This window comes from Chiloscyllium plagiosum, unplaced genomic scaffold (assembly GCF_037043375.1).
Source record: "Chiloscyllium plagiosum isolate Xiang-an unplaced genomic scaffold, Cpla_swu_hap1 HiC_scaffold_4, whole genome shotgun sequence".
Lineage (NCBI taxonomy): Eukaryota > Metazoa > Chordata > Chondrichthyes > Orectolobiformes > Hemiscylliidae > Chiloscyllium > Chiloscyllium plagiosum.
This window is the reverse complement of record NW_028270142.1, coordinates 75,681,558-75,695,492: the sequence shown is the minus strand read 5'-3', so window position 1 is coordinate 75,695,492 and position 13,935 is coordinate 75,681,558. Positions and strand designations below refer to the sequence as shown.

The window sequence follows — 13,935 nt, the reverse complement described above, 5'->3', positions numbered from 1 at the left end:
CTGACCAAGAGACTTGGGTAACTGAAGAATGAAAAGAAATTTGTTTTAGTAAAGAGGCAGCACTTTAGAAATTAGGTGGATTAAAGGTTAATAAATATGTTGTACCAGATGAGCTTTCCTGCTGTTGAAGAAAATAACAATAGAGGTATTGGAAGTTATCTTCTGTAATTTTATCAATTCTGGAAAGGATTTGCTGACTGAAAAGTTGAAGAATAGAGGAAGATGGAGAATGATGGGTCTGTTAGCTTGATATCCATTTAGGAAAAACGTTGGAATCTATAAGAAAATAATGCAGTAACTGAACATTTTGAAAAAAATGGCAAAATTGGGTGGAGTTAACATAGAAAGGGAAATCATTTTTGATACAGTTGGTGGAGTTTAGTATGGATACTAGTATATTAGTATACTGGTATGGATTGAAAATTGGTTAATCGACAGCATCAAGTAGAAATAAATGGATCATTTTCAGGGTGGTGGGCTATTAATAGTAGGAATCAGTGATGGTTCCACGATGTTCAGAATCTATGCAAGTGATTTGGATGTGGGAAACAATTGTAATGTGTGTAAATTACCACAAACTACCTTTAATTCGGCTACTTATTAAGTAATCTTGCAATCGAACACTGAAATAATTATTTAAACTTTATTCTCTGTAGCAACCAAAGTATGACCCCTAAAGTAAGCAAGTTAAGCCTCACATCCATTTGGCTATTACCCAATTTAGCCTCCATTCAAACCAACATTATCTGTCCTCTGGATGTCCATGGTTCAATCATTGGGCGGTATTGTTTTTGAAGGTCTATTACTGAAGAGTGCTGTCCTTCAGGTTTGTGGTGTGACATTATTGATGAATCTTTAGATTCTTTCTTCCACAATATTGCAAGTCTGCTGCTCGCTGACTTATTTGGAAGTAGCTTTCCTGTTCCTTGTTACATTTGGCATTGACTATCTATTTGAAACAATTTTCCTGTAATTAACTCTGTAAATTTTTCTGCAGGGTATTCATTTGTCGTTGTGGCACAAGGCAGCCGGTTAACATGTAGTTGTTAAAACAATTTTGTTTATGTAGCTTAAATTCTTTCTTTTCTCAGGCATGGCTAATCGTTTTCGGTTCCTGTGTAACACTTTGCCCTAATCCCCTAACAGTTTATTCCAGACAGAGTTATTGTTGCTTCTTTCAATCCATGAACAGTTATTAAAGTTCTGAAGTTCACAGTAATACAGGAATATTTCCAAGTTTGCTGATGACCCCAAACTGGGTGGGAATGCAAATTCTAAGGAGAGTACTAGGAGGCTTCAAAAGAACGTGGATAGGTTAAGTGAATGAGCTAGAGTACTGAAAATGGAAGAAAGTGTAAATAAGCAAGGCATTATTCACTTTGGTAGAAATAAAAAGAGACAGAATATTTCTTAATTGGTGAAAAGTTGGGAAATGCAAGTATTCAAAGGAATTTAGATCCATGATAGAGTCTTGGTGAGACATCACCTTAAGAATTATGCAGTTTTATGAAAAGAAGATGAGAAGCAATGGGGGTTCACCAAATTAATTCCGGAGGTGGTAGTATTGTTTTATAAGGAGACGTTAAGGAAACTGGGAATTTACTAGTTAGATTTTAGGAAAATGAGAGGTGATCTCATTTAAGCCTATGAACTTTTTTAAGGTCATGACCGGGTGGATGTGAATGAGCTGTTTTTCTTCACTGGTGAAATTAAAACCAGGGTCATAATCTTGGTGTTTGGGACAGACTGTATCAGACTTGAGATGAGGAGGAATTTCTTCACTCAGTAGGTCATGAATCTTTGGGCTATAGAAGCTCAGTTATTGAGCATGTTCAAAAAAGAAGTTGATGGGTTTCTGGAAATTAATGATATTAAGGCGTATGAGGTAGTATGGGTTAGTTGTATTGACAACATGATCAGCCATGATCTAAAATGATGGATCAGGCTTATTGGGCTGAATGGCCTACTCCTGTTCTTGTATTTGTGGAGTTTTTTTTATTGGTTGTATCTGCTGACAACAAAACTAAAATTTGGGGTTAAGGTATCAAATTTGAGGAAAGATAAATTGAATAATAGAGACAAGGCAATACAGAAATGCATTATAATGGAAAATGATAGACAGTGACAGCAACGGCCAGAATGTATAAATCAATGGGTGAATCAATAGAGTGTGATGGAGCCTAGAGGTTGCAAATATAATAAAAGAACAAACCAAAGGGTCTGTGTTTGGTTGCATATAGCATTGTAAACAAATGAACTAATAAATGCAAATGGAAACAAATAACAGAAATGACAAGCCTTTAGAATAAATCATTAAGGCAGTTAAATCTTGGCATTTAGAAAACTTGAAGGTCATTGAAAAGAGTCTGTATAATTTTGTGAAAGGGGGATCATGATTAACAGATTTGTTGGAATTCCTTGAAGATGTATCATGCGCTGAAGATATGGTCAAGTCTGTTGACATACTGCACTTGGATTGCTGGAAGGCATTTGACAAAGTGTCACATAAAAGGTTATTATGCAAAGTAGCAGCACATGGTATAGCGTGCATCATACTAGCAAGGTAGAATGTGAAGTGTGAGATCCCATAGGGTAGATGTTGCAGTTTCAGCTTTTTACATTTTATAAGAATGGCTTTGATGAAAGGAATGGAGGTATAGTAGTTAAATTTACAGGTTACACAAAGCTGAGTAAGAAGTATACAGAGAAGAGGACAGAAGGAAGTTGCTGACCAATATAAATAGATTGCGTGAGTGGGCTAAAATCTGGAAAATAGAGCATAATGTGGAAAAGTGGAAAATTATTCACTTTAGCAGGTAGAATTAAAATACATCACAAAATTGTTGCAGCACAGAAGGAGATCATTTGGCCCATCATGCCTGCATTAGCTTTAGTACATACTGCCAATCTTCTGCCCTTTCCCCATACCTGAAACATCATTCCTATCCAAATAATCACCCAAATTCTAATTGAACACCTCAATTGAACTTGTCTCCATCACATTTCCATACAATTATTCCACAATAAACAGACAGAAGGCATTGTCCATATTTGCACAAATTGGGAAGTGTGACTAGGTCCTGCAATGACGATTCAGAGACTTAGGTAGCAAATGGAAAAGAAGGACCTCTAGTGTAGTAAACTCAGGATTATTCCCCATGCCACGTGCCACTGATGCTAGGAACAGAGTACAATTGAACACATGACTAAAGAGCTGATGTAGAGGATGTCTTCCAGGGAAGGTAGGAGCTTACAAGGACAGGTTGCACCTAAATTGGAGAGGCACCAACATCCTGGCAGGAAGGTTTGATAGTGCCACTCAGGAAGGTTTAAACTAGTGGCAGGGAGGTGGAAACTGAAGCAGCCAGGTCAGTAGGTATAAAATTTGGGGAAGAGCTTGAGACTATGGGAAATATAGCTAAGAAGAACAGGGACATGTTGCTGAAATCAGTGGAACTGGAGGCTTGGACTGTATTTGTTTCAATGCAAGAAGCACAACAAATAAGATGCATCAACTTAAGAGCCTGGATTACTGCATACAATTATGATGTTGTTGCAATCACAGAAATATAGTTGAAAGAGGGACAGAATTGGCAGCTTAACATTCTGGGATATCAATGTTTTACATAAGAAAGAGGAAGAAGCAAAAGAGGTGGGAACATAACACAGCTATGTTGAGGGAGGGCTCCCTGGAGGTTCCTGCAGCGAAACATTCTGCGTAGAATTAAAATCTAAGAAGGGTGTAATCACAATGCTGGGATTGTACTACAGACCTCCCAGCTATCAGCAAGCGATAAAGGAAGAGATACGTAGTCAGATTCTAGAAAGATGTGAAAATAACAGGAGTGTTATAGTGGATGATTTTAACTTCCCCCATATTGATTTGGGAGTCCTTTAGTGCCAGGCAGTTGGATAGGAAGCAATTTATTAGGTATGTCCAGAAGAGTTTTTTTGAAACAATATGTGGATGATCCAACAAGGAAGAGGGCTACAAGGGAGAGTTCCATGGGCACACGTATGGGCCCCAGCTATGCCTGTCTCTTTGTTGGCTACGTAGAACAGTTGATCTTCCGTAATTACACCGGCACCACTCCCCACCTCTTCCTCCGCTACATTGATGACTGCATTGGCGCCAACTCGTGCTCCCGTGAGGAGGTTGAGCAATTCATCAACTTCACCAACACATTCCACCCTGACCTTAAATTTACCTGGACCATCTCTGACACCTCCCTCCCCTTCCTGGACCTCTCCATCTCCATTAGTGAAGACCGACTTGACACTGACATTTTTTACAAACCCACCGACTCCCACAGCTACCTGGATTACACCTCTTCCCACCCTATCTCTTGCAAAAATGCCATCCCGTATTCCCAATTCCTCCGCCTCCGCCGTATCTGCTCCCAGGAGGACCAGTTCCACCACAGAACACACCAGATGGCCTCCTTCTTTAGAGACCGCAATTTCCCTTCCCACGTGGTTAAAGGTGCCCTCCAACGCATCTCGTCCACATCCCGCACCTCCACCCTCAGACCCCACCCCTCCAACCGTAACAAGGACAGAACGCCCCTGGTGCTCACCTTCCACCCTACAAACCTCCGCATAAACCAAATCATCCGCCGACATTTCCGCCACCTCCAAAAAGACCCCACCACCAGGGATATATTTCCCTCCCAACCCCTTTCGCCTTCCACAAAGACCGTTCCCTCCGTGACTACTTGGTCAGGTCCACGCCCCCCTACGACCCACCCTCACATCCTGGCACTTTCCCCTGCCACCGCAGGAACTGTAAAACCTGTGCCCACACCTCCTCCCTCACCTCTATCCAAGGCCCTAAAGGAGCCTTCCATATCTATCAAAATTTTACCTGCACATCCACTAATATCATTTATTGTATCCGTTGCTCCCAATGCGGTCTCCTCTACATTGGGGAGACTGGGCGCCTCCTAGCAGAGCGCTTTAGGGAACATCTCCGAGACACCCGCACCCATCAACCAAACCGCCCCGTGGCCCAACATTTCAACTCCCCCTCCCACTCTGCTGAGGACATGGAGGTCCTGGGCCTTCTTCACCGCCGCTCCCTCACCACCAGACGCCTGGAGGAAGAACGCCTCATCTTCCGCCTCGGTTCACTTCAACCCCAGGGCATCAATGTGGACTTCAACAGTTTCCTCATTTCCCCTTCCCCCACCTCATCCTAGTTTCAAACTTCCAGTCCCCTTGACTTGTCCGACCTGCCTAGCTCCTTTTCCACCTATCCACTCCACCCTCTCCTCCCTGACCTATCACCTTCATCTCCTCCCCCACTCACCCATTGTACTCTATGCTACTCTCTCTCCACCCCCACCTTCCCCTAGCTTATCTCTCCACGCTTCAGGCTCTCTGCCTTTATTCCTGATGAAGGGCTTTTGCCCGAAACGTCAATTTTGCTGAAGCTCCTCGATGCTGCCTGAACTGCTGTGCTCTTCCAGCACCATTGATCTAGGAAGGAGGTCAGACAGGAAGTTAGAAGGGTTAAAAGAAGCTATGAGATATCCTTGACTAGCAGGGTTAAGGAGAATCCCAAGGTATTTTGTACATATATTAGAGGCAAGAGGGTAGCTAGGGAAAACGTAGGCCCACTCCAGGATAAAGGTGTGGAGGCAGAGAAAATAGGTGAGATCCTTAAGGAGTACTTTACATCAGTATTCACTAGAGAGGGATATGAGGGATGTTGAGGTTAGGCAAGGTGTGTGAATACTCTCAGCCAGGTTAACATAATGAAGAAGGAAGTGTTGGGTGTCTTGAACTATATTAAGGTAGACAAGTCCCCAGGACCAGATGGGATCTATCTCGGGATATTGTGGGAGGCAAGGAAGAAAATAACTGGGGCATTAACAGATATCTTTGCATCCGGTTTGGCCTCAGGCGAGGTTCCAGAGGACTGGAGAATGGCCAGTGTTGTTCCTTTGCTTAAGGAGGGAACCAGAGATAATTCAGTCTGGCAAGACTGACATCAGTGGTCTGGCAGCTATTGAAGAGGATACGGAGAGATAGAATTTCTTCGCTTTGCAAGTGAATGGACTTGTTAGTGATAGGCACCATGAAGGCACACAACGTCTGTGTGCTGAAGTTGATATCTCACCAACTTGATTGAGATTTTGAGGAGGTGACAAGAATGATTGATGAGGGAAGGGTAGGGCATATTGCCTACATGGACTTTAGTAAGGCACTTGGTAAGATGCCTCCTGGCAGGCTGGTACAAAAAGTAGAATCTCATGTGATCCAGGGTGAGCTGGCTGTATGGATACAAAACTGACTTGATCATAGAAAATAGAGTAGTAGTGTTGGAAAGGTACTTTTCAGAATGGAGATCAATAGCTAGTGGTATACTACACTGATCAGTGCAGGGACTTTTGTTATTTTTAATATATATAAATGATCTGGCGGATAATCTGGGTGGTCTGATTACTGGATGGAACCCAAGGTGGCAGAGTTGTAGATGGTGAGGAGGTTTGTCAAAGGATACAGATAGATTGTAGATTTGGGTGGAGAGATAGCAGGAGTTTAATTCAAACAAATGCAAGGTGATGCATTTTGGAGACAAAAATTGACAGAACCCTTAGGAGCATTGACACATAGAAGGATCTGGGTGTACAGGTCCACAGATCCTTGGACATGGCAACATAGGTGGGTAAAGTGGAATAGAGCACATTTACCTTCATCAGGCGGGACATTGAACATAAAAGTTGACAAGTGATGTTACCAGTGATGTATAAAATTTTAGTTAGGCCACATTTGGGCTATTGGGTACAGTTCTGGTCACCACACCACCAGAGAATGTGTATGCTTTGGAGAGGGTGCAGAGAAAGTTTTACCAGGATGTTACCTGGTTTTAGTTTGGAGGAGAGGTTGGATGAACTCTGATTGATTTCACTGGAAAGACAGGGGCTGTGGGGCAACCTGCAAATTATTTAAAAATCACACAACACCAGGTTATAGTCTAACAGGTTTATTTGGAAGCACTAGTTTTAGAGCACTGCTCCTTCATCAGCTACCTGATGAAGGAGCAGCACTGTGAAAGCTAGTGCTTCCAAATAGACCTGTTGGACTATAACCTGGTGTTGTGTGATTTTTAACTTTGTCCACACCAGCTCCTCCACTTCATGGCTACAAAATTATGAGAAACATAGACAGGGTGGATAGCCAGAAGCTTTTTCACAGAGTGGAAAGAAAGCTACAAGAGGGGACAGGTTCAGGGTGAGAGGGGGCAAGTTTAGGGGAGAGGTGCAGAGAAAATGTTTCACAGAGTGTGGTGGATTCAGGGCCGCTGTGATTTCCTCCATCACCTCCCACAGCAACTTGGGATACAGCACATCTGGAACTGGGAATTTGTACACTTTTTAAAATCCACCACAACCGCCAATCCCTCCTCACTGCTTATGTCAATCTGCCCAAGAACTTCACTGTACATCTTTTCTAATTGTATACTTGCATCCTCCTTCTCCTGAGTAAAGGCAGATGTGAAGTACTCCTTGGCAGAGTGCAAAATGTCCCCCAGATTCATGCAACTATTGCCTCTTTAGTCCCTAATAGGCTCTACTCATTCCTTGGTTATTCTCTTAGCCTTGTATAATATCTTAGGATTCTCCCTAACTGTGCCCACCAGCATTTTCTCATGCCCTTTCTTTCTTTCCTAATTGCTTTCTTGCGCTTCCCCCTTGCTTCCTCCCATACTCCTCTAGGACCTCTATCGTTTTGCTCCCTTTGAATCTGTTATACGAACAGTCGGCTCTGATATAATGCATAGCTCCGTTGTCGTGCAATCTCATGTAATAAGAAAATCGTGCAATAGCCACACCATTTAAACTAATGGGGCCTGAATCACATTGTAGCCAATGCAGGTAAGGAAAGTTCACGTTTTTCAAATAACAGTCTAAATTCTTTAATCGCGTTAAGGTCAATTCGTTCTGAGGGAATGTGTTATAGCAGAACTAAATGTATTCCTTTTCCTTTTGCAGTTGCATTATTAATTTATGAAATTAATTGCTGAATATTCATAGACATTTATGGTTTTCTGGGCTTGTTACTCCTACAATTCGGCTTAATGGGAACATGTCAGCCCTACTTCCTCCTCCTCCATACCTTTTTTGAACACCTTCCACTTGAAATTTCTTTAGTAGCTGTTCCCAGTCTATTTTGGACAGATGAATATCCCCTAACCTTCATTATCAGTCTTCCATGTGGGACTTTGCCAAAGGCCTTGCTGAAATCGATATAAACCACATCAACTGCCCTACTCTAATCAAATCTGGTCATCTCTCAAAATTGCACTAGATTTGTTAAGCATGACCTCTCAAGCTAATTAAATCTGCCTGACCCCTATCCAAGTCTTTTTTTTTTGCAGATCATCTTTCTCCTTTTCCATAAGTGTTCTGGTCACTACAACCAAAATGCATCCCCACTGTCACCTCGAACACCTATCTGGCATTATTTTCCAAAATTAGGTCCAACACTGTAGACCCATAAAAAGCTATAGTTGACATAAAAAGCTATCCTGTATCCATTTCTGTAAATCTGCCCCTTTCGATCCTTTATACTGTGATTAACCCAATTAAAAATGTTATATAAAAATTGAAATTCCCCAATATAATTGATAAGTAATCAATTCACCTAAGGTGTGTAAGATTAATAATTACCCTATTATTATTCTTGCACAGTTAAGGTGAATTGATTACATATCTGCTCTTCAATTGCCTGAGGGTCTATAATGCATTCCAAACAGTGTGACTGTCACCATTTTATTCCTAAATTTTCCCCACAAAGCCTCATTTGATGACCCTTGCAACATATTACTTCTCCTAAATACAGCAATTAATTTCATAAATTAATAATGCAACTGCAAATTTTTTTTGCACCTTGTCCCTCCCTCAACTATGTCTCTGTGATGGCAACAACATAGCAGCTTCATGTGTCACATTAACTCCTCTGATTTACCACCTCACCTTACTCCCTTGAGACATCACATGGCTGAACTGACTCTGCTTTGTTTCCTTTTCTAAGTTATGCTGTGTCACTACTGAACTAATGCCCATGGTGAACTCATTTTACATCCTGCCAACAGCACTTGCAAACCTTTCCATAAGGATGTCAGTCCCACTCTGACTCAGGTATAGACAGTTCCAATGGTTACTGGTCCCACTTTTCCCAGAAACAGTCCCATTGATCTAGGAACCTAAATCCCTCCTTCCTGCACTAACTCCTGAGCCATTCATTTACTCTATTCTCCTATTTCTTGTTATGCTTGGCACCAACAGTAATTCTGAGATTACAACCTTTTGAGGTCCTGCTTCTTAATCAACTGCCTAGCTCCCTGAACTCTTGATGCAACACCTCATCCCTTGTTCTGCTTATTTAGTTGGTACCAATGGGTACCACAACCTCTGTCTTATCATCCTCCCCCTTCAGAGTAGTCTGGAGCCATTCAGTGGAATCCCTGACGAGGGAGACAGCACATCTTTCTGGAATCACATTTGTGGTCACCACTTATATTACACCTTCCACTGTAATCAATATTAAGAATGGATCTCCTCTTTAAGACTGGAAATGGGAATTTGGAAATTTTCCAAATTCTGTTTTTTTTAATTTGTTCATGGGATATAGGTGTCACTAACGAGGACAGCATTTATTGCCTTTCTCTAATTATCCATAAGTCATTTAAGACTCAACTAATCCTACTGTCTGGAATCACATGAGGGTCAAACAAGGTAACAATGGCGGATATCCTTCCTTAAAGAATATTAGTAAACCGAAAAGGCTTTCATAACAATTGATAGCAGTTAAATAGTTGTCATAGAGCTATCTTTTTATCCCAAGTTTTTATTGAAATCTAACTTCACCACCTGCCATGTTGGGATTTGATGCCAAGTCCCCAGAATATTAACCTGGGAGTTCTCAATTTTACTAATCCTATGGCATTACAACTATGCCAATGCCTCTGTCTTGGCAGTGCCTGCAGATTTTTATTAACATTTAAATTTAAAATTACCATAATATCGATCAGAGTATGAGAGGAGTGTGTAGGCAGCAATAGCATATTGCCACAGACACATATCTACCAGAGTGAGATAAGCTGAAATCAAACCTTCAAGATTGAAACAGAGATTCCAAATTTAGGTATTTTACCTCCACAAGTAAATAAAGTGGAGTAGAAACAAAGAAAACTGCAGATACTGGAATCCAAAGTAGACAAGCAGGAGACTGGACGAGTACAGCAAATCAGGCAGGTGGAGCAGTTGGCATTTCGGGTATAATCCTTCTTCAGGAATGGTGGGGGGAGCGGTTGTAGATGGGAAGAGGGATGGAGTGGTGAGATCGTGATAGGTGAATACAGATGGTAGGTACGACCTGGTTGGTTGATAGGAGGAATTAATCCGTTTGGTAGTTGGAAGGAGGGGTCAGTCGGAGGATTGGGAGAGAGGAGACGGTGCTGCAAAAGGGAGTTGTGGGATGGGTCAGTAGGTTATTTGAAATTGCAGAACTCAATGTTGAGTCCTCCTGGCTGCAAGCTGCCCAGATGGAAGATGAGGTGTTTTTCTTCCAATTTACTGTCTTATTCACTGTGGTAATAAAGGAGACTGAGGACGGACATGTTGAAGAGGGAGTGGGAAAGGGAACTGAAATGGGCAGTGACTGGGAGGTCAGGCTTGTCCTTTCTGGCCCAGCTGAGATGCACTGAGAAATGTGCCCTTAGTTTATGTTTGGTGTCACTGGTGTAGAGAAGGTCACATTGGGACCACTGGATACAGCAAACTAGGTTGGAGGAGAGGCAGGTGAACCTCTGTCTCACCTGGAGGGACTGCTTGAGGCCCTGGGTGGAGGTGAGGGAGGTGGTGTGCCATCATTTTATGCATCTTTTACAGTTGCAGGGGAAAACTGGGGTTTTGGGGGGAGTGTAGAGGGGGTTGGTGGCAAGGGTGGTGTGAACCAATGAGTGGCGAAGGGAAGGCAGGGGGAAGGGTGGGGAGGGAAAGATGTTCTTGGTCGTGGGGTCTAGGTGGAGTTGCAGAAGTGTTTGAGGATGATACATTGAATGTGTAGACTGAGGGGTTGAAAGTGAGGATAATGGGGAACCTGTCTTTATTATGTTTGAATGGGGTGGAGTTTAGAGCAATGGAATGGGGAATGGAAGAGGTATGCAGGAGTGGAGCAACCATATCAACTGGTTCCATATTTTCTTCTCTGGTACATCTATTGTCAGTTAAGAAGTAGGCCAGTGAGTCTGCTCTGCCATTCAGTGAGTTCTGAATGGCTGATCTGGTCATCCTCAACTCCACACTCCTATCTTTTCCACATAACCCTCAATTACCATATTGATTAAGAATCTATCTTATCCTTGAATGTACTTGATGACCCATCCTCAGTCTTCTACAGTGCCGAATTCCATAAATTCACTATCCTCAGAAGAAAATTCTTCCTCATCTAGGTCTTAAATGGGCAACCTTTCATTCTAATATTATGTCCTCTAGTCCTGGATTCTCCCATAAGGAGAAACAACTTTTCCACATTCACTAAGAATCTTGTTTCAATAAGGTCACCTTTCATTCTTATAAACCTCAATAAAGTACAAATCCAAAGTACTGAACATCCTTACATAATGGGGCGGCATGGTGGCTATGGGAGAAGCAAGGTGGCTCAGTGGTTAGCACTGCTGCCTCAGTGCCAGGGACCCGGGTTCGATTTCCACCTCAGACTGTGTGTGGAGTTTGCACGTTCTCCCAGTGTCTGCGTGGGTTTCCTCTAGGTGCTCCAGTTTCCTCCCACAATCCAAAAATGTGCAGGTTAGGTGAATTGGCCATTCTATTTAACCCTCAGTTAGGGGTAAATATAGGGTTTGGGTGGGTTACTCTTTGGAGGGTCGGTGTGGATATGTTGGGCTGAAGGTCCTGTTTCCATACAGCAGGAAATCATAAAAAAAACTTAAAGACAATGTGTCCATCAGCTAACTTCAATGCCAGTATAGCTTTCTTTAAAAAAAGTGTCACAAAGCACAGAAACAGATCCTACAGTCCAACTTGCTCATGTCAACCAGATCTCCCAAACTTAACTAGACCCATTTGCCTGCATTGACCTTGGTTATTTATCTTACCTGTGCCCGTCATGATTTTAAAAACCTCTATGAGGTCACCCCTCAGCCTATCCAGCCTCTCCTTATTAACTCAAACCCTCCAGTGATTATAACAAAACCTCCCCACCTTTATACTATATTCCCTTTGAAATAGAAACTGCATTCTATTTATTTTTCCTATTACCTGTGGAATGCTAGCCTTTTGTGATTTATTCATCCCAATAAATGTGCCCCAAGCTCATAACCATCTCCATTAATTGTTCATCACAACAGGTATCCTGTAATCTATGTATGGTTGCTATATCTCATTCTGATATAAATGCTATTTTGTTGGTTGGTCACTACAGACATGTCTGAGAATAATGGAGATTGTAATTACTTTCATTGCAGTATTTTAATATCTGAGTCTAACTTCAAAATTCACTTTCTTAGGGATGTCTAACACAGAGGTTGTAAATGCTATTGGACGTGGTTATCGCATGCCACGTCCTGAAGAATGCCCACAAGAGCTGTATGATGTCATGAAGGATTGTTGGAAAAGTAAAGCTGAAGATCGGCCAACCTTTGAATATCTCAAATCGCTTCTTGAAGACTTTTATACAGCCACAGAAGGTCAATACCAACAACAGCCATAGAACAATTTAAAATGAAAAGTCAATCAAATCAATAACTAGCACCAACTGTTAAATAGCATGAAGGTATATATGTATACATCAAATGTATTTTGTCACAATTTCATGTAAAGAAGTCACTAACTGATGCTTAATTACCTAGATAACTGGAACATTCAATTGTACCAAATAATCCACATCACCACAAGCATGTTGTAAAAGGTTATATGTTCAGTGTCTAAATTAATAAATCAAAAGTAGATAAAATAACCCAGCTATTTTCACTCACATAAAAATTAACTCAAATAGAATGGTAGTGGCAAATCATTTCCTAACTGGGGGTGTGGGAGCAGTCGAGGTAGGGGGAGTGGGAAGGTGGGAGGAGGTGGTGGTGGTGGTGGTGGTGGTGGTGGCGGCGGCGGCGTTGGCAGCAGAGGGTGTGGTGAGATAGACGTTCTTGTCCTGAATCACTACATAGTGTTTTTATCTCAATTTAATACTTTATGGATACAGTTATACTGTAGTGGTGTCTCAAAGCTGGCCTCGCTTGACAGTGATATACAATAATCAAACCTGCTTGAACACTGCTCAGTACAGCTGAGATAATTATTCATGTTAGTAGTTGCAAAAAACTACTTAATCCAAGCAATTCTGGTCAGTGGATCCATATATATGTACACGAATGGATTTTCTGCCCACTTAATAAATAAATACAGTTCAAGCAAAATACAACAATGGGACCATCATTTGAAAATTAAACTATTATTAGTGAGTTCACAACTATTTGTTAACTATCATTTTCACCATTTCACCTATACGGTTTGAGCATTTGGGGAGTTTCTTATGTAATAATTTTCATTGATATTAAATCTGACCAAAGTCAAATACAATTTTTATTTTACAAGACTAAGATTATATTCCACAGTGAATTAGTGGTTTGATCATAATTAGCAGACATGTGGAAAGTTTTGTAGACCAGTTGTTATTACTATATTCTTGATTTTTCTTTAGCTCTTGTAACATTTAATTTCTTTCAAAACAAATCTATTCAGTGATATTGCTTTTTACTGAATCCAGTGGTAGTACTTCAAAATGTAGTTCACTAAGATCCCAACTCAAAAGAGCAAATTTGAACCAAAACTCCACGAACCTGTTCCACATTCCAAAACAGGAAACATTATCGATGACACGGATCGTATTCAAACAAATCATGATTATTCA

General features: G+C 41.4%; 1 protein-coding gene across 2 annotated transcripts in view; it reads left to right on the top strand.

Moving 5' to 3' along the window:
* lyn (LYN proto-oncogene, Src family tyrosine kinase) overlaps positions 1-13,081 on the top strand; it is a 124,769-nt gene extending 111,688 nt beyond the window's left edge. For both annotated transcript variants that reach the window (XM_043688378.2, XM_043688377.2), the window contains exon 14: positions 12,536-13,081. In XM_043688378.2, coding sequence (XP_043544313.1) covers positions 12,536-12,738 — 203 coding nt within the window. In that variant the 3' untranslated portion in view covers positions 12,739-13,081. The remainder of the gene's footprint in view (positions 1-12,535) is intronic.
* The last annotated feature ends 854 nt before the right edge of the window (positions 13,082-13,935 follow it).